Genomic DNA, 21,630 nt, shown 5'->3' with positions numbered 1-21,630 from the left:
TCCCCAAATTTTATATTTTTTGTTTATTAATTTATATTTACAATTTTTTTTGACATAGCTGCTCCAAAATTAAATGTTCCACCAAGATTTAGAGATACGGCCTACTTTGATAAGGGAGAAAATGTTGTAATCAAAATACCCTTCACTGGCTTCCCAAAACCACGTATTCACTGGGTTAGAGAAGGTGAGAATATCGAATCCGGTGGTCACTACAATGTGGAGGTCAAGGAGAGACATGCTGTTCTTATAATTCGCGATGGATCCCGTTTGGACTCCGGACCTTATAGAATTACAGCTGAGAATGAACTGGGTTCGGACACAGCAATAATACAAGTGCAAATTAGTGATCGTCCAGATCCACCCCGATTCCCCTTAATTGAAAGTATTGGTAGTGATTCGTTGTCTCTTAGTTGGAAAGCACCGGTCTGGGACGGAGGCAGTGATATAACAAATTATTACGTAGAGCGTCGTGAGCACCCATTATCTTCATGGATACGTGTTGGAAATACTCGTTTTACTTCTATGGCGGTCAGTGGTTTGACTTCAGGAAAAGAGTATGATTTTCGTATATTTGCTGATAATGTATATGGACGCTCTGAACCTTCTGACACTAGTACTCTAATCAAGACCAAAGAGTCTATTAAAAAGAAACCAACGGAACGTAAATGGGAACTGGATGCAAATGGCAAAAAGATTCGCGGCAAAGCAGATGGCCCCATTAAAGACTACGATTCGTATGTGTTTGACATTTACTCAAAGTTCGTTCCGCAACCCGTTGAAATATCTCAACAAAGTGTCTACGACAAATATGATATTCTCGAAGAAATCGGTACCGGTGCCTTTGGAGTGGTGCATCGCTGTCGTGAGCGAAGCACTGGCAATATTTTTGCCGCTAAATTTATTCCGGTTTCACATTCAGTCGAGAAAGACCTTATTCGCCGAGAAATAGACATAATGAATCAGCTGCACCATCAAAAGCTCATTAACTTGCACGATGCTTTCGAGGACGATGATGAAATGGTCCTAATACTTGAATTGTAAGCGAAAATCATCACTTAAATATATTTTTTATAAATTTATGTTTTCTTCTCATAGCTTATCGGGCGGCGAACTATTTGAACGCATTACTGCCGAAGGCTACGTGATGACGGAAGCTGAAGTTATAAACTATATGAGACAAATTTGCGAGGGCATCAAACATATGCACGAAAAGAATATTATTCACTTGGATATAAAGCCTGAGAATATTATGTGTCAAACTCGTTCAAGCACAAATGTTAAGCTAATCGACTTTGGCTTAGCGACACGGCTGGATCCAAATGAAGTTGTTAAGATTACAACTGGCACAGCTGAGTTTGCTGCACCGGAAATTGTTAACAGGGAACCTGTGGGTTTCTATACTGATATGTGGGCTACTGGAGTACTGTCTTATGTCCTGTAAGTTCATTAAACTATCAACTTTTACTTCACTTAGAAAAAACTTTCTTAACGATCTCGAACTTGAGTATTTTCAACGTAAGGAGTTTGATGAGATAAAAAATAGTCGAATCGAACTAAAATGGTTAATTTGTGCATGATTTTGTTGGTAGGTCTCTTCTCGATTGTAGAATTAATATTTTTAATATTAAGAACAAATAATTTTCAATTTTAATATCACACAATTTTTCAATAACGATTTATTTTCGTTCAAATCCCTTTTTTTTTAATTAGTTTTTTACATCTTCTGTAATTTGATTATTTTTTACCAGCTCCAAACGATATTTAAATTAAAAATGCTCCTTTGTTTTAGGCTAAGCGGCTTATCACCATTCGCTGGTGATAATGATGTACAAACACTGAAGAACGTTAAGGCCTGCGATTGGGATTTCGATGTGGAATCATTCAAGTACATATCTGAAGAAGGCAAAGACTTTATTAGGAAATTACTTGTGGCAAACAAAGAAAAGCGTATGACTGCACACGAATGTCTCCTACATCCTTGGCTCACTGGAGATCACAGGGGAATGACACAAGCAATTAATCGTAATCGCTATCTGGCCTACCGTGAGAAATTAAGAAAGAAATATGAAGACTTCGAGAGGTATCTGTTACCAATCGGACGTTTATCGGAATACTCGTCTCTGCGAAAGTTGCTAATGGAGAAATATAAGATTCACGATGCCGTTTTCGATCGGCGTCAAGCAGCCCCGCGCTTTGTGATTCGACCATCGTCCCAATTTTGCTATGAGGGTCAAAGCGTAAAGTTCTACTGTCGTTGCATTGCAATTGCTACTCCTACCCTAACCTGGTCACATAGTAATACTGAGTTGCGACAGAGTGTCAAGTTCATGAAACGATATACTGGTGATGACTACTACTTCATCATTAACCGAGTAAAGTTAGACGACCGAGGAGAATATATTATTCGTGCTGAAAATCACTACGGCTCTAGAGAAGAAGTCGTCTTCCTGAATGTTCAGCCGTTACCAAAAGAGCAGCCCAGGTATCGGACGGAATCAACTCCGGTTCGCAGACGTGAACCTTTGCCGTACACGTTCTGGCAGGAAGAGTCAGAGACGGCGCCCAGTTTCACATTCCTTTTGCGGCCACGCGTCATGCAGGCCCGCGACACATGCAAACTGCTTTGTTGTTTAAGTGGCAAGCCAGTTCCAACTGTTAAGTGGCATAAGGATGGCCGGGAGCTTAGCAAATACGAGTATGCGATGACCCACTCTGATGGAGTTGTCACCATGGAAATTATTGACTGCAAGCCATCTGATTCAGGAAAATACAGCTGCAAGGCGACAAACTGTCATGGAACAGACGAAACCGAATGTGTCGTGATTGTTGAAGGTAAGCTAAAAACAAATTTTTAAAGATCACAAAAATACTATTTTATTTAAAGCAGGATACTCATATGATCTACTTATTTATTAAAGATTAAATTAATTGTCTGCTTTCAGTCCATTTTTTATTACAGCCCGTCATGCCCAATATTATTACCCGTATAAATATTCTTATTTTATTTTACTTTTACTCTTATATTCATAGAATAATACTTTTTTTAAGGGCCTAGCTAAATCGTATTGAATTTGTTGTTAAATCGTTCTGATTTAAATGGTAGATATTAGACGGTATAGTTTCATCATTGGTACCAATTTTATTTAAAATAATATATAAATATATGAAAAGTATTTGAAATTTTGTTAACTAATTATACATTTTTTTAGCGTTTTTAACGAATACCACAGTTATGATAGACATGAAAGTTAATAGATCGTTACATACATCTTCTTTAAATGTAAACTTTATTGATTTACACGCAATAATTTGGGCATGAGAAGGCTTAGAATACCTTATGTTATTTTGAAGCGTAACATATTATTTAAATATATTGTGTTAATATGGTCTTATTTTAATACGTGCTTACCATTTGCTATACTACATTTTTAAATTCAATTTTTCCCAGGAGAATGGGTTACGCCTGAGCAGGCTCAACTTGCCCACAATTTCCTTTACTCAGGAGGTAAATGATATCAAAGTGAAACAAACAAAAATAAATATTTTCCTTTAGCATGCTTCTAATATTTAAATTGAACACGATTTTATATTAAAACCATTATTTTTAAGGAAAAAAACAAGAAATAGCGTTCTAGTTGGATTTTAGACGTTTCCCACACTTTTTTTTCTCAAATTTTGCAATAATAAAAACCAAGCAGAGCGTTAAAATTCTTTTGTATTTGAAATCGGGCGAACAGACTTTTAAAAATCGACTGCGCATAACAAAGATAAAAAAAATTCAATTTGATATCTAGACGACTATGTCCCAAACAACAAGAAAATCTACTCATCAGATGTTCAGCTACAAGACCCAGAAATAACGATAACATGGCTTACTAAGCTGTTGAATCGAATTTGTTTGTTTTATTGAAATCGAACACGAACTTACCATTTATATTTAATTTTGCAATAGAACACTACTTATCTACTTATCAATTGACAAGTAAGACCCAGCTAATGTTTTTACGCCTTTCTTTCATTATTAAAATAACTAACTAGTGGTAAACCATTGTTAAAAAAAAACACTCCCGCTCGATTTTAAATGCTAATACATAGTTCCCTCAAATCAAATTACTCGTAACTATAATTCCGTTTGTGTAAGTCAAGTATGAATGAATCCCAATAAAGACAAATGTACACGTATTTCTTAAAAGTTCTTCCACGAAAAACGTGACGCAAAAGTAAAGGTCTTCTTTCGCAAAAAAAACACCAGAACAATGTAATGTGTAAGATTCTTAACAAAAACTTGTTTAACCCTCGTCAAAATTAACTACAGATAGAAATAAAAATAATATGTGTTCTCAATTTTGATTAGATGCGACTGTAACAAAACTCGACATCTACGTTGCTTTTTTAATTTCAATGTTCAAATATTTTTGATTTAATTTCGCAAATTAGTGTCAGAAGTTGATTAAGCCCATAGAAATTTAAACAAATCAATATTAAAAAAAAATGTTAGGGGCAGATAAAAATATTCAATTTATATGGGTCGAAGCTAAAAATAATTTTTGGAGTACAAATATTTAAAGTTTAGTTTAGTTTAACCGAAAAAAAAAAGTGACAAAGAGAATATGTTTAGAAAAAAAAAGATCTTAAAAGATAAGATTAATAGTCATTGGGTAAGTTTGTACCACTAACACATTTCTTTTCAACTAAGTTCATTTGGAGGTGTTTCAAAAATTGGAACGACATAACCAATAAACAGCGTAACATTTTGACTAGATGGCGAATAAGGGGTTTTTGTTTTTGGCTTTTCATTGAAATCATTTATTTTAAATTGACAGATGACCCTATGTTTTGAGTCTCGTTCCACGTGGAATGACACAATAATATATTTCATGCATGATCAACAACAATAAATGTATTGTAAATGTATTATATTTTCCAAAACAGATAGGAAATACATAGAGCAGCCAATTAAGCCAGCTCCTCCGCCTATAGTAACATCCCGCCAGGTCACCTCAACTTCAATTCAGAGCACATCGGAGTCTAAGGCAAGTACTCAAAGATAAAGTTATGTCACCTCATATTTATTGGTCAATTATAGTCCGACAAGACAAGTTCTTCAAGCACGCAGAATAGCATTTCAAGCAAAAAGAAGTATGCTTCTAACAGTTTACAGGCTCCTGGAAGCCCATCTAGATCACGAAGTGCAACTAAAGAACTTATACGTACGTATTTATTTTTCATAAATAGCCTTTATAACAAATTACACTTCAATAAAAATAGTGCCGCCTGATGATTCATTAATGTGCAAGCCGGACTTTACAAAGCCCCTTCACGATCTAGCTATTCGTGATGGCGAGCAGTTAATACTTACCTGCCATGTAAAAGGCGACCCAGAGCCTCAAATTACTTGGTCAAAGAATGGAAAGTCTATATCATCTTCCGATATTATGGACTTAAAGTATAAAAACGGTATTGCAACTTTAACCATCAACGAAGTTTTTCCGGAAGACGAGGGAGTGTTTACTTGTACAGCCACAAATTCTATCTGTGCTGTGGAAACTAAATGCAAGCTGACAATCAAGCGTAAGTAGATTTTCTTTAAAATATTTTGTTTTTATCCTGACTATTTAGAGATGGTAATTAATTCAATCAACATCTAAAATATGTGCAAATCGTTGGCATTACTGAATTACTAAACATGACTACTGTCAATAGTTATAATCTAATTGAGTAACTAGAAAAACAATATACATATTTTGTTTATATACGCTAAAATTAAATTTTTGTACAAACGTTTCCAAACGAAACAGTTAAAGTAGGCCTACCCCAAGATTCGTTGGGTACAATCAGTAATTTTTGAGTTAATCAAAACTGACATATTTAACAAGTAAAACAGATTCTTATGATTCACTAGAATCCAACAGCAACATTAAAAAATCTTCGAATGTTATTGGAGTGATTTTATTAAGACTTACTTTATTGGTACAGAGAAAGGTATGGCATAAAATTTAACTTAAAAAAAACAGGATTATAACGTGTGAAAAAGAAGAACATAACCACTCATAAAGAAAAGTTAAGACAAAACTGTGTAAAGCGTCGCACTATTCATTATATTTATTTTTATACCCTTGCAGAGGGTATTATAATTTTGGTCAAAAGTGTGCAACGCAGTGAAGGAGACATCTCCGACCCTATAAAGTATATATATTCTTGATCAGGACCACCTCCTGAGTTGATATAGCCATGTCCGTCTGTCCGTCTGTCCGTCTGTCTGTCCGTCTGTCTGTCCGTCTGTCTGTCCGTCTGTCTGTCCGTCTGTCTGTCCGTCTGTCTGTCCGTCTGTCTGTCCGTCTGTCTGTCCGTCTGTCTGTCCGTCTGTCTGTTTCTACGCGAACTAGTCTCTCAGTTTTAAAGATATCGAATTGAAACTTTGCACACACCCTTCTTTCCTTTGCACGCAGTATATAAGTCGGAATGGCCGGGATCGGCCGACTATATCCTATAGCTGCCATATAACTGAACGATCGGAAATGCCATAACTTTGGTGTTTGTAAAGTTAGGAAGTTGGGATTTTCTATGGGTTTTATATTTGGCCAACCAATCCGACTTACCAAATTTCATAAGGATCGGCCGACTATATCTTATAGCTGTCATATAACTGATTGATCGGAAATGCCATAACTCTGCTGTTTGTTAAGTTAGGAAGTTGGGACTTTCTATGGGTTTTATATTTGGCCAATCAATCCGACTTACCAAATTTCAAAAGGATCGGCCGACTATATCCTATAGCTGCCATATAACTGATTGATCGGAAATGCCATAACTCTGCTGTTTGTTCTCTTGGACCCTAAACTACAATTTTCTAATCACATTTCGTCCATGGTTAATAAAGCCAGAGGAATGCTTGGATTTATTAAAAGGTGGTCAAATGAATTCCTTATTTGACTAAAACTTTATTTCGCTAGTCCGTCCAATTCTGGAGTATGGGTCTCCCGTCTGGAGTCCACAATACGGAATAAATATATATATATTTTTTTTTTTATTTTTGTGCGGAGTCCCACGGCCCACTTACCCGCCCAACCGACCGAGGGGCGGTTGGGCGAGTAAGGAGGACGTGAAACTCCACGAAAAAAAAAAAAAACAACATTTTTATGTTACCCTTTTTTTGACGTTTTATATAGTTTGTTAAGAGGCGCTTGGTACAAAAGCATGGAGTATAATCCAAAATCAAAATTCCCACAGGTTGATATTCTGAAATAGCCTCTAATTGTTCTCGGCTAGTAAAAGTAGTGGTATATTTGTTATTTCTTAATTATATCTGGCTTTCGTATTTTGTACTATTTTTTGGGTCGTTCTTATAACATACGATCTGTGATAAGACATATAGCATATACATATGCTAATCGAATGAAAACTTGGTAAGTTATATCCCGAATTAAAACTGAGAAACCAATTGATGTTAAAACGAACGGACATAACTATACCGCCTCGTCCAGTTATTCCGATCCAGAATATATACTATATATATGGTCGGCAATGTCTCCTAACTCCGTTTAACTTCTGTTTAAACTATAATAAAAGGTGTTTTTTTTAGAGGTATTAAATTTCAATAAAACAACGAAGGATTATTCGAATGACATGCATTTTTTTTATTCGAAAGATAGTCTTGTGGCATTACATTTTAAATATGATTTCTGGCATATGACCGCCACGGCTGGCTCGGATGTAGTCCAATCTGGACGTCCAATTTTCGATGACTTTTTCCAACATTTGTGGCCGTACATCGGCAATAACACGGCAAATGTTGTCTTCCAAATGGTCAAGCGTTTGTTGCTTATCGGAAAGACCAATGACTTTTACATAGCCCCACAGAAAATAGTCTAGTGGTGTTAAATCACAAGATCTTGAAGGCCAATTCACATGTCCTAAACGTGAAATTAGGCGGTCACCAAACGTGTCTTTCAGTAAATCGATTGTGGCACGAGCTGTGTGACATGTTGCGCCGTCTTGTTGGAAGTACAGCTCCTGTAAATCATGGCTGTTCAATTCAGGAATGAACAAGTTTGTAATCATGGCTCTATACAGATCACCATTGACTGATGGACCAATGATTCCACCAGCCCATAAAGCGCACAAAACATTCAGTTTTTCTGGATGTAACGGTGTTTTGACATACTCTTGAGGGTTAGCTTCACTACAAATGCGGCAGTTTTGATTATTGACGTAGCCATTCAACCAGAAGTGCGTTTCGGGAACAATGGAACTCTCGTTTTGGGCCTATACGACGACTCTACGCCTTGCTTGATGATCGTTTGGCTTCAATTCTTGCACGTTGGATTTTGTAAGCACGCAAACCAAGATCCTTCCGCAAAATCTTCCATAAAGTGGATGGACATAGATTCAATTTCTGTGCTCGATGGCGGATGGACTCATTCGGGTCTTCCTCAATGCTACGCTCTACAGTAGCAATAGCTTCTTCTGTACGCACCGTACGGCGTCTCTGGGGATGCAAATTATCAATAAAAGTAAACGTGGTGCAAAAACGTTCCATGGTTAATCCAATTAACTGCTCTGATGGACGATTTTGTCGACGATAAAATGGACGTAGTGCGCGATACGTATTCCGCACAGAACCATTATTTTGAAAATAAAATAAAAATAAATAAAAATTAAACAAAATAAAAAGTAATGCCAACTTAAAGTTCTATATGTTACCTCTAAAAAAACACACTTTACAATTTCCATGCTTAAACACCACCTAGTATTAAAAACAGACACTGTAATTAAAATTGTTTTTTAAGTGATAGTAATTTAATGAAACAAAATCTTGCCAAAACTGCCAAAATCTTGTATACCTTTTAAAGCTTATTCGGATTGAGTAATTTGTTAATCGTTAATGAATAAGATTGTCTTAGAAAAAAGAAACAAGTGTAAGAAAAATATATTTATTTTCCATAAATAAAAATCAGAAAAACATGTAATTTTTCTCTAGAAAAATATTTGAATTATAAAAATAACTTCATTGAGAAACTTGTTTATTGTAAAGCTAGTTTATTTACAGTTATGTTACATTAGTTTTTGTTTCTTACATTTAAATATTTACTGAAAATTTAAAAAGTAATATCATATAAAATTGTTTTAACAGTAAAATGTAACAAAAATTCATTTTTCGTACCAACCAATCCGACTTACCAAATTTCATAAGGATCGGCCGACTATATCTTATAGCTGTCATATAACTGATTGATCGGAAATGCCATAACTCTGCTGTTTGTTAAGTTAGGAAGTTGGGACTTTCTATGGGTTTTATATTTGGCCAATCAATCCGACTTACCAAATTTCAAAAGGATCGGCCGACTATATCCTATAGCTGCCATATAACTGATTGATCGGAAATGCCATAACTCTGCTGTTTGTTAAGTAAGGAAGTTGGGACTTTCTATGGGTTTTTTATTTGGCCAATTAATCCGACCTACAAAATTTCATAAGGATCGGCGACTATATCCTATAGCTGCCATATAACTGAACGATTGGAAAAGCCATAACTTTGATGTTTTTAAAGTTAGGAAGTTGGGTTTTTTTTTTGAGTATTAAGAATGCATCATATGAATAATTTTGGAGAATATACTTTACAGAGTATTCTGCAAGGGTATATCAACTTCGGCTCCGCCCGAAGTTAGCTTTCCTTTCTTGTTTAAATATATTTTTTTTATCATTTTAGCGCTGGATAAGAGCTCTACCAAACGACAAGTTATCGCCGGCGACAAAGCGCCCAAAATAGTTAGTCACCTGGAATCGAGATTTGTTAAGGATGGCGATGCAGTTACTCTGGCCTGTCGCATTATTGGAGCTGAACATTTCGATGTAGTATGGTTGCACAACAACAAAGAGATAAAGCCAAGCAAGGACTTCCAATACACCAACGAGGCCAATATATATCGATTGCAAATCGCCGAGATTTTCCCCGAAGATGGCGGCACCTACACTTGCGAAGCCTTCAATGATGTAGGCGAATCGTTCAGTACTTGCACAATTAATGTAACAGTGCCTGGAGATGAGCCCAAGCACCCGGCCTTTGTAAAATTCCCCACATCAGTTTCGGTAGTGGAAGGCGAGAGTACTATATTGGAATGCGAAGTAGATTCTGAGCTCCTTAATTTGGTTTGGGTAAAGGATGGCAAGCCCATTGACGAAACTCTTTCACGATACTCATTTACCAAGGACGGCAGCCGATACGCTTTTACAGTTTCAAAATGTAACTTGGACGATGTGGGCCAGTACCAGGCTAAGGCGGTATCCAGAAAGGGCGAAAGTATATGCGCATTCTCAATAAACGTCCACAACTCCGATTGATAAGCCAAATTAGGAAGATAATTCAACGTATCGAACCAACTATTAAAAGCCTGCATATTTATTATATACATATGTTAAGAGTATGCTAAAATTAGACTGCTCATAAAAAGTCGATTTCATCATTCAAACATCTATACACACACATAAGCGTTTATGTATATAAATATATGTAAAGTTTATGCATTTCAACCATATCGACCATAATCCTGGAATATCAGATTCACGTGCACTCCCATAACATGTAGAAATACTATTAATCGAAAATAATATCTAAGCTAACTTCAATATAATTGACTACCCTCACATTTTTATAAATGGCAATAAACTCACAGATTCGGATAGAAAATTAAGAGGCCTCCGCTGCTTGAGTGACTGCTGGCATCCTCAAAAAACATCTTAAACTCAATGGCCACTCAAGTAATTGAAAATTCTAATTCTCTAAAAGACTTCTGTATAACTTACAAAATATAAAGACAAATGTGAACTATGCGGGCAGCAATTGACAGAAAAATAAATGTAATATTTTATAAATAAAAATTATAATCAAATTGTTGGCCAAATTAATTTAGATAATAGACGGGTTTCCTGTTATGGGAGCTCGTGAGAGCTGGAATATAATCAGTTTTGAGGGAATCGATGTTTTTTAACACAATCAAATCAAAATCGTACAAAAATTGTACATTTTCATATTATTTTTATCATTTCTCCGTGTCAACACGGATTTATTAAGCGTAGATCCACAATCACAAACCTTCTAGAGCTTACTACATTTTTTATAAAGGGCTTAAATAGTAGTTTACACTGACTTTAGTAAAGCATTTGACTCTGTAAATCACTTACTTCTAGTTCAAAAACTTGCCCTGTTAAGTTTTCCAGTTGATCTTCTTAGATGGATCTCAAGTTATCTGAATGGCAGGTCACAAAAGGTCTTTTTAAAAATTCAATTTCTAAAATTCTCCGTGTTACCTCCGGTGTCCCACAAGGGAGCCAGAGATAATTTACTAAATTTAAACGGTTCCAAGTGCCAGCTGATGACTTTTTATCGGGTCAATCCGATATACGCGACTTACACATTAAGTGGCAGCTCTTTGGATAGAATAACTCTTGTAAACGATCTCGGCGTTCTCTTGGACCCTAAACTACAATTTTCTAATCACATTTCGTCCATGGTTAATAAAGCCAGAGGAATGCTTGGATTTATTAAAAGGTGGTCAAATGAATTCCTTATTTGACTAAAACTTTATTTCGCTAGTCCGTCCAATTCTGGAGTATGGGTCTCCCGTCTGGAGTCCACAATACGGAATAAATATATATATATATTTTTTTTTTATTTTTGTGCGGAGTCCCACGGCCCATTTACCCGCCCAACCGACCGAGGGGCGGTTGGGCGAGTAAGGAGGACGTGAAACTCCACGAAAAAAAAAAAAAACAACATTTTTATGTTACCCTTTTTTTGACGTTTTATATAGTTTGTTAAGAGGCGCTTGGTACAAAAGCATGGAGTATAATCCAAAATCAAAATTCCCACAGGTTGATATTCTGAAATAGCCTCTAATTGTTCTCGGCTAGTAAAAGTAGTGGTATATTTGTTATTTCTTAATTATATCTGGCTTTCGTATTTTGTACTATTTTTTGGGTCGTTCTTATAACATACGATCTGTGATAAGACATATAGCATATACATATGCTAATCGAATGAAAACTTGGTAAGTTATATCCCGAATTAAAACTGAGAAACCAATTGATGTTAAAACGAACGGACATAACTATACCGCCTCGTCCAGTTATTCCGATCCAGAATATATACTATATATATGGTCGGCAATGTCTCCTAACTCCGTTTAACTTCTGTTTAAACTATAATAAAAGGTGTTTTTTTTAGAGGTATTAAATTTCAATAAAACAACGAAGGATTATTCGAATGACATGCATTTTTTTTATTCGAAAGATAGTCTTGTGGCATTACATTTTAAATATGATTTCTGGCATATGACCGCCACGGCTGGCTCGGATGTAGTCCAATCTGGACGTCCAATTTTCGATGACTTTTTCCAACATTTGTGGCCGTACATCGGCAATAACACGGCAAATGTTGTCTTCCAAATGGTCAAGCGTTTGTTGCTTATCGGAAAGACCAATGACTTTTACATAGCCCCACAGAAAATAGTCTAGTGGTGTTAAATCACAAGATCTTGAAGGCCAATTCACATGTCCTAAACGTGAAATTAGGCGGTCACCAAACGTGTCTTTCAGTAAATCGATTGTGGCACGAGCTGTGTGACATGTTGCGCCGTCTTGTTGGAAGTACAGCTCCTGTAAATCATGGCTGTTCAATTCAGGAATGAACAAGTTTGTAATCATGGCTCTATACAGATCACCATTGACTGATGGACCAATGATTCCACCAGCCCATAAAGCGCACAAAACATTCAGTTTTTCTGGATGTAACGGTGTTTTGACATACTCTTGAGGGTTAGCTTCACTACAAATGCGGCAGTTTTGATTGTTGACGTAGCCATTCAACCAGAAGTGCGTTTCGGGAACAATGGAACTCTCGTTTTGGGCCTATACGACGACTCTACGCCTTGCTTGATGATCGTTTGGCTTCAATTCTTGCACGTTGGATTTTGTAAGCACGCAAACCAAGATCCTTCCGCAAAATCTTCCATAAAGTGGATGGACATAGATTCAATTCCTGTGCTCGATGGCGGATGGACTCATTCGGGTCTTCCTCAATGCTACGCTCTACAGTAGCAATAGCTTCTTCTGTACGCACCGTACGGCGTCTCTGGGGATGCAAATTATCAATAAAAGTAAACGTGGTGCAAAAACGTTCCATGGTTAATCCAATTAACTGCTCTGATGGACGATTTTGTCGACGATAAAATGGACGTAGTGCGCGATACGTATTCCGCACAGAACCATTATTTTGAAAATAAAATAAAAATAAATAAAAATTAAACAAAATAAAAAGTAATGCCAACTTAAAGTTCTATATGTTACCTCTAAAAAACACACTTTACAATTTCCATGCTTAAACTCCACCTAGTATTAAAAACAGACACTGTAATTAAAATTGTTTTTTAAGTGATAGTAATTTAATGAAACAAAATCTTGCCAAAACTGCCAAAATCTTGTATACCTTTTAAAGCTTATTCGGATTGAGTAATTTGTTAATCGTTAATGAATAAGATTGTCTTAGAAAAAAGAAACAAGTGTAAGAAAAATATATTTATTTTCCATAAATAAAAATCAGAAAAACATGTAATTTTTCTCTAGAAAAATATTTGAATTATAAAAATAACTTCATTGAGAAACTTGTTTATTGTAAAGCTAGTTTATTTACAGTTATGTTACATTAGTTTTTGTTTCTTACATTTAAATATTTACTGAAAATTTAAAAAGTAATATCATATAAAATTGTTTTAACAGTAAAATGTAACAAAAATTCATTTTTCGTACCAACCAATCCGACTTACCAAATTTCATAAGGATCGGCCGACTATATCTTATAGCTGTCATATAACTGATTGATCGGAAATGCCATAACTCTGCTGTTTGTTAAGTTAGGAAGTTGGGACTTTCTATGGGTTTTATATTTGGCCAATCAATCCGACTTACCAAATTTCAAAAGGATCGGCCGACTATATCCTATAGCTGCCATATAACTGATTGATCGGAAATGCCATAACTCTGCTGTTTGTTAAGTAAGGAAGTTGGGACTTTCTATGGGTTTTTTATTTGGCCAATTAATCCGACCTACAAAATTTCATAAGGATCGGCGACTATATCCTATAGCTGCCATATAACTGAACGATTGGAAAAGCCATAACTTTGATGTTTTTAAAGTTAGGAAGTTGGGTTTTTTTTTTGAGTATTAAGAATGCATCATATGAATAATTTTGGAGAATATAATTTACAGAGTATTCTGCAAGGGTATATCAACTTCGGCTCCGCCCGAAGTTAGCTTTCCTTTCTTGTTTAAATATATTTTTTTATCATTTTAGCGCTGGATAAGAGCTCTACCAAACGACAAGTTATCGCCGGCGACAAAGCGCCCAAAATAGTTAGTCACCTGGAATCGAGATTTGTTAAGGATGGCGATGCAGTTACTCTGGCCTGTCGCATTATTGGAGCTGAACATTTCGATGTAGTATGGTTGCACAACAACAAAGAGATAAAGCCAAGCAAGGACTTCCAATACACCAACGAGGCCAATATATATCGATTGCAAATCGCCGAGATTTTCCCCGAAGATGGCGGCACCTACACTTGCGAAGCCTTCAATGATGTAGGCGAATCGTTCAGTACTTGCACAATTAATGTAACAGTGCCTGGAGATGAGCCCAAGCACCCGGCCTTTGTAAAATTCCCCACATCAGTTTCGGTAGTGGAAGGCGAGAGTACTATATTGGAATGCGAAGTAGATTCTGAGCTCCTTAATTTGGTTTGGGTAAAGGATGGCAAGCCCATTGACGAAACTCTTTCACGATACTCATTTACCAAGGACGGCAGCCGATACGCTTTTACAGTTTCAAAATGTAACTTGGACGATGTGGGCCAGTACCAGGCTAAGGCGGTATCCAGAAAGGGCGAAAGTATATGCGCATTCTCAATAAACGTCCACAACTCCGATTGATAAGCCAAATTAGGAAGATAATTCAACGTATCGAACCAACTATTAAAAGCCTGCATATTTATTATATACATATGTTAAGAGTATGCTAAAATTAGACTGCTCATAAAAAGTCGATTTCATCATTCAAACATCTATACACACACATAAGCGTTTATGTATATAAATATATGTAAAGTTTATGCATTTCAACCATATCGACCATAATCCTGGAATATCAGATTCACGTGCACTCCCATAACATGTAGAAATACTATTAATCGAAAATAATATCTAAGCTAACTTCAATATAATTGACTACCCTCACATTTTTATAAATGGCAATAAACTCACAGATTCGGATAGAAAATTAAGAGGCCTCCGCTGCTTGAGTGACTGCTGGCATCCTCAAAAAACATCTTAAACTCAATGGCCACTCAAGTAATTGAAAATTCTAATTCTCTAAAAGACTTCTGTATAACTTACAAAATATAAAGACAAATGTGAACTATGCGGGCAGCAATTGACAGAAAAATAAATGTAATATTTTATAAATAAAAATTATAATCAAATTGTTGGCCAAATTAATGTAGATAATAGACGGGTTTCCTGTTATGGGAGCTCGTGAGAGCTGGAATATAATCAGTTTTGAGGGAATCGATGTTTTTTAACACAATCAAATCAAAATCGTACAAAAATTGTACATTTTAATATTATTTTTATCATTTCTCCGTGTCAACACGGATTTATTAAGCGTAGATCCACAATCACAAACCTTCTAGAGCTTACTACATTTTTTATAAAGGGCTTAAATAGTAGTTTACACTGACTTTAGTAAAGCATTTGACTCTGTAAATCACTTACTTCTAGTTCAAAAACTTGCCCTGTTAAGTTTTCCAGTTGATCTTCTTAGATGGATCTCAAGTTATCTGAATGGCAGGTCACAAAAGGTCTTTTTAAAAATTCAATTTCTAAAATTCTCCGTGTTACCTCCGGTGTCCCACAAGGGAGCCAGAGATAATTTACTAAATTTAAACGGTTCCAAGTGCCAGCTGATGACTTTTTATCGGGTCAATCCGATATACGCGACTTACACATTAAGTGGCAGCTCTTTGGATAGAATAACTCTTGTAAACGATCTCGGCGTTCTCTTGGACCCTAAACTACAATTTTCTAATCACATTTCGTCCATGGTTAATAAAGCCAGAGGAATGCTTGGATTTATTAAAAGGTGGTCAAATGAATTCCTTATTTGACTAAAACTTTATTTCGCTAGTCCGTCCAATTCTGGAGTATGGGTCTCCCGTCTGGAGTCCACAATACGGAATAAATATATATATTTTTTTTTTTTTTTTTGTGCGGAGTCCCACGGCCCACTTACCCGCCCAACCGACCGAGGGGCGGTTGGGCGAGTAAGGAGGACGTGAAACTCCACGAAAAAAAAAAAAAAAAACATTTTTATGTTACCCTTTTTTTGACGTTTTATATAGTTTGTTAAGAGGCGCTTGGTACAAAAGCATGGAGTATAATCCAAAATCAAAATTCCCACAGGTTGATATTCTGAAATAGCCTCTAATTGTTCTCGGCTAGTAAAAGTAGTGGTATATTTGTTATTTCTTAATTATATCTGGCTTTCGTATTTTGTACTATTTTTTGGGTCGTTCTTATAACATACGATCTGTGATAAGACATATAGCATATACATATGCTAATCGAATGAAAACTTGGTAAGTTATATCCCGAATTAAAACTGAGAAACCAATTGATGTTAAAACGAACGGACATAACTATACCGCCTCGTCCAGTTATTCCGATCCAGAATATATACTATATATATGGTCGGCAATGTCTCCTAACTCCGTTTAACTTCTGTTTAAACTATAATAAAAGGTGTTTTTTTTAGAGGTATTAAATTTCAATAAAACAACGAAGGATGATTTGAATGACATGCATTTTTTTTATTCGAAAGATAGTCTTGTGGCATTACATTTTAAATATGATTTCTGGCATATGACCGCCACGGCTGGCTCGGATGTAGTCCAATCTGGACGTCCAATTTTCGATGACTTTTTCCAACATTTGTGGCCGTACATCGGCAATAACACGGCAAATGTTGTCTTCCAAATGGTCAAGCGTTTGTTGCTTATCGGAAAGACCAATGACTTTTACATAGCCCCACAGAAAATAGTCTAGTGGTGTTAAATCACAAGATCTTGAAGGCCAATTCACATGTCCTAAACGTGAAATTAGGCGGTCACCAAACGTGTCTTTCAGTAAATCGATTGTGGCACGAGCTGTGTGACATGTTGCGCCGTCTTGTTGGAAGTACAGCTCCTGTAAATCATGGCTGTTCAATTCAGGAATGAACAAGTTTGTAATCATGGCTCTATACAGATCACCATTGACTGATGGACCAATGATTCCACCAGCCCATAAAGCGCACAAAACATTCAGTTTTTCTGGATGTAACGGTGTTTTGACATACTCTTGAGGGTTAGCTTCACTACAAATGCGGCAGTTTTGATTGTTGACGTAGCCATTCAACCAGAAGTGCGTTTCGGGAACAATGGAACTCTCGTTTTGGGCCTATACGACGACTCTACGCCTTGCTTGATGATCGTTTGGCTTCAATTCTTGCACGTTGGATTTTGTAAGCACGCAAACCAAGATCCTTCCGCAAAATCTTCCATAAAGTGGATGGACATAGATTCAATTCCTGTGCTCGATGGCGGATGGACTCATTCGGGTCTTCCTCAATGCTACGCTCTACAGTAGCAATAGCTTCTTCTGTACGCACCGTACGGCGTCTCTGGGGATGCAAATTATCAATAAAAGTAAACGTGGTGCAAAAACGTTCCATGGTTAATCCAATTAACTGCTCTGATGGACGATTTTGTCGACGATAAAATGGACGTAGTGCGCGATACGTATTCCGCACAGAACCATTATTTTGAAAATAAAATAAAAATAAATAAAAATTAAACAAAATAAAAAGTAATGCCAACTTAAAGTTCTATATGTTACCTCTAAAAAAACACACTTTACAATTTCCATGCTTAAACACCACCTAGTATTAAAAACAGACACTGTAATTAAAATTGTTTTTTAAGTGATAGTAATTTAATGAAACAAAATCTTGCCAAAACTGCCAAAATCTTGTATACCTTTTAAAGCTTATTCGGATTGAGTAATTTGTTAATCGTTAATGAATAAGATTGTCTTAGAAAAAAGAAACAAGTGTAAGAAAAATATATTTATTTTCCATAAATAAAAATCAGAAAAACATGTAATTTTTCTCTAGAAAAATATTTGAATTATAAAAATAACTTCATTGAGAAACTTGTTTATTGTAAAGCTAGTTTATTTACAGTTATGTTACATTAGTTTTTGTTTCTTACATTTAAATATTTACTGAAAATTTAAAAAGTAATATCATATAAAATTGTTTTAACAGTAAAATGTAACAAAAATTCATTTTTCGTACCAACCAATCCGACTTACCAAATTTCATAAGGATCGGCCGACTATATCTTATAGCTGTCATATAACTGATTGATCGGAAATGCCATAACTCTGCTGTTTGTTAAGTTAGGAAGTTGGGACTTTCTATGGGTTTTATATTTGGCCAATCAATCCGACTTACCAAATTTCAAAAGGATCGGCCGACTATATCCTATAGCTGCCATATAACTGATTGATCGGAAATGCCATAACTCTGCTGTTTGTTAAGTAAGGAAGTTGGGACTTTCTATGGGTTTTTTATTTGGCCAATTAATCCGACCTACAAAATTTCATAAGGATCGGCGACTATATCCTATAGCTGCCATATAACTGAACGATTGGAAAAGCCATAACTTTGATGTTTTTAAAGTTAGGAAGTTGGGTTTTTTTTTTTGAGTATTAAGAATGCATCATATGAATAATTTTGGAGAATATAATTTACAGAGTATTCTGCAAGGGTATATCAACTTCGGCTCCGCCCGAAGTTAGCTTTCCTTTCTTGTTTAAATATATTTTTTTATCATTTTAGCGCTGGATAAGAGCTCTACCAAACGACAAGTTATCGCCGGCGACAAAGCGCCCAAAATAGTTAGTCACCTGGAATCGAGATTTGTTAAGGATGGCGATGCAGTTACTCTGGCCTGTCGCATTATTGAAGCTGAACATTTCGATGTAGTATGGTTGCACAACAACAAAGAGATAAAGCCAAGCAAGGACTTCCAATACACCAACGAGGCCAATATATATCGATTGCAAATCGCCGAGATTTTCCCCGAAGATGGCGGCACCTACACTTGCGAAGCCTTCAATGATGTAGGCGAATCGTTCAGTACTTGCACAATTAATGTAACAGTGCCTGGAGATGAGCCCAAGCACCCGGCCTTTGTAAAATTCCCCACATCAGTTTCGGTAGTGGAAGGCGAGAGTACTATATTGGAATGCGAAGTAGATTCTGAGCTCCTTAATTTGGTTTGGGTAAAGGATGGCAAGCCCATTGACGAAACTCTTTCACGATACTCATTTACCAAGGACGGCAGCCGATACGCTTTTACAGTTTCAAAATGTAACTTGGACGATGTGGGCCAGTACCAGGCTAAGGCGGTATCGAGAAAGGGCGAAAGTATATGCGCATTCTCAATAAACGTCCACAACTCCGATTGATAAGCCAAATTAGGAAGATAATTCAACGTATCGAACCAACTATTAAAAGCCTGCATATTTATTATATACATATGTTAAGAGTATGCTAAAATTAGACTGCTCATAAAAAGTCGATTTCATCATTCAAACATCTATACACATAATAAAATATATGTAAAGTTTATGCATTTCAACCATATCGACCATAATCCTGGAATATCAGATTCACGTGCACTCCCATAACATGTAGAAATACTATTAATCGAAAATAATATCTAAGCTAACTTCAATATAATTGACTACCCTCACATTTTTATAAATGGCAATAAACTCACAGATTCGGATAGAAAATTAAGAGGCCTCCGCTGCTTGAGTGACTGCTGGCATCCTCAAAAAACATCTTAAACTCAATGGCCACTCAAGTAATTGAAAATTCTAATTCTCTAAAAGACTTCTGTATAACTTACAAAATATAAAGACAAATGTGAACTATGCGGGCAGCAATTGACAGAAAAATAAATGTAATATTTTATAAATAAAAATTATAATCAAATTGTTGGCCAAATTAATTTAGATAATAGACGGGTTTCCTGTTATGGGAGCTCGTGAGAGCTGGAATATAATCAGTTTTGAGGGAATCGATGTTTTTTAACACAATCAAATCAAAATCGTACAAAAATTGTACATTTTAATATTATTTTTATCATTTCTCCGTGTCAACACGGATTTATTAAGCGTAGATCCACAATCACAAACCTTCTAGAGCTTACTACATTTTTTATAAAGGGCTTAAATAGTAGTTTACACTGACTTTAGTAAAGCATTTGACTCTGTAAATCACTTACTTCTAGTTCAAAAACTTGACCTGTTAAGTTTTCCAGTTGATCTTCTTAGATGGATCTCAAGTTATCTGAATGGCAGGTCACAAAAGGTCTTTTTAAAAATTCAATTTCTAAAATTCTCCGTGTTACCTCCGGTGTCCCACAAGGGAGCCAGAGATAATTTACTAAATTTAAACGGTTCCAAGTGCCAGCTGATGACTTTTTATCGGGTCAATCCGATATACGCGACTTACACATTAAGTGGCAGCTCTTTGGATAGAATAACTCTTGTAAACGATCTCGGCGTTCTCTTGGACCCTAAACTACAATTTTCTAATCACATTTCGTCCATGGTTAATAAAGCCAGAGGAATGCTTGGATTTATTAAAAGGTGGTCAAATGAATTCCTTATTTGACTAAAACTTTATTTCGCTAGTCCGTCCAATTCTGGAGTATGGGTCTCCCGTCTGGAGTCCACAATACGGAATAAATATATATATTTTTTTTTTTTTTTTGTGCGGAGTCCCACGGCCCATTACCCGCCCAACCGACCGAGGGGCGGTTGGGCGAGTAAGGAGGACGTGAAACTCCACGAAAAAAAAAAAAAACAACATTTTTATGTTACCCTTTTTTTGACGTTTTATATAGTTTGTTAAGAGGCGCTTGGTACAAAAGCATGGAGTATAATCCAAAATCAAAATTCCCACAGGTTGATATTCTGAAATAGCCTCTAATTGTTCTCGGCTAGTAAAAGTAGTGGTATATTTGTTATTTCTTAATTATATCTGGCTTTCGTATTTTGTACTATTTTTTGGGTCGTTCTTATAACATACGATCTGTGATAAGACATATAGCATATACATATGCTAATCGAATGAAAACTTGGTAAGTTATATCCCGAATTAAAACTGAGAAACCAATTGATGTTAAAACGAACGGACATAACTATACCGCCTCGTCCAGTTATTCCGATCCAGAATATATACTATATATATGGTCGGCAATGTCTCCTAACTCCGTTTAACTTCTGTTTAAACTATAATAAAAGGTGTTTTTTTTAGAGGTATTAAATTTCAATAAAACAACGAAGGATGATTTGAATGACATGCATTTTTTTTATTCGAAAGATAGTCTTGTGGCATTACATTTTAAATATGATTTCTGGCATATGACCGCCACGGCTGGCTCGGATGTAGTCCAATCTGGACGTCC

General features: G+C 36.0%; 3 protein-coding genes across 28 annotated transcripts in view; all 3 read left to right on the top strand.

The window, feature by feature from the left end:
• The window catches only part of LOC108041199 (twitchin), a 63,865-nt gene extending 52,964 nt beyond the window's left edge, over nucleotides 1-10,901 (top strand). For 24 of the 26 annotated variants that reach the window (XM_044460713.1, XM_044460707.1, XM_044460711.1 and 21 more), the window contains 8 exons: nucleotides 59-1,037; nucleotides 1,096-1,437; nucleotides 1,790-2,832; nucleotides 3,449-3,505; nucleotides 4,933-5,033; nucleotides 5,087-5,210; nucleotides 5,269-5,571; nucleotides 9,710-10,901. In XM_044460713.1, coding sequence (XP_044316648.1) covers nucleotides 59-1,037; nucleotides 1,096-1,437; nucleotides 1,790-2,832; nucleotides 3,449-3,505; nucleotides 4,933-5,033; nucleotides 5,087-5,210; nucleotides 5,269-5,571; nucleotides 9,710-10,341 — 3,581 coding nt within the window. In that variant the 3' untranslated portion in view covers nucleotides 10,342-10,901. The remainder of the gene's footprint in view (nucleotides 1-58; nucleotides 1,038-1,095; nucleotides 1,438-1,789; nucleotides 2,833-3,448; nucleotides 3,506-4,932; nucleotides 5,034-5,086; nucleotides 5,211-5,268; nucleotides 5,572-9,709) is intronic. The other 2 variants (XM_044460715.1, XM_044460695.1) reach the window with 1 other exon arrangement.
• Nucleotides 10,902-13,045: 2,144 nt separating this feature from the next.
• Nucleotides 13,046-15,540, top strand: LOC123037882 (myosin light chain kinase, smooth muscle-like). The gene is made up of 2 exons (XM_044460659.1): nucleotides 13,046-13,109; nucleotides 14,349-15,540. The coding sequence occupies exons 1-2, from the start codon at nucleotides 13,046-13,048 to the stop codon at nucleotides 14,978-14,980; spliced, it is 696 nt and encodes a 231-aa protein (XP_044316594.1). The 3' UTR covers nucleotides 14,981-15,540.
• Nucleotides 15,541-17,681: 2,141 nt separating this feature from the next.
• Nucleotides 17,682-19,752, top strand: LOC123037881 (myosin light chain kinase, smooth muscle-like). Its single transcript, XM_044460658.1, has 2 exons — nucleotides 17,682-17,745; nucleotides 18,987-19,752. The coding sequence occupies exons 1-2, from the start codon at nucleotides 17,682-17,684 to the stop codon at nucleotides 19,616-19,618; spliced, it is 696 nt and encodes a 231-aa protein (XP_044316593.1). The 3' UTR covers nucleotides 19,619-19,752.
• The last annotated feature ends 1,878 nt before the right edge of the window (nucleotides 19,753-21,630 follow it).

Source organism: Drosophila rhopaloa, unplaced genomic scaffold (genome assembly GCF_018152115.1).
Source record: "Drosophila rhopaloa isolate 14029-0021.01 unplaced genomic scaffold, ASM1815211v1 contig_203, whole genome shotgun sequence".
Taxonomy (NCBI): Eukaryota; Metazoa; Arthropoda; class Insecta; order Diptera; family Drosophilidae; genus Drosophila; species Drosophila rhopaloa.
This window is presented reverse-complemented; position numbering and strand designations above follow the sequence as displayed.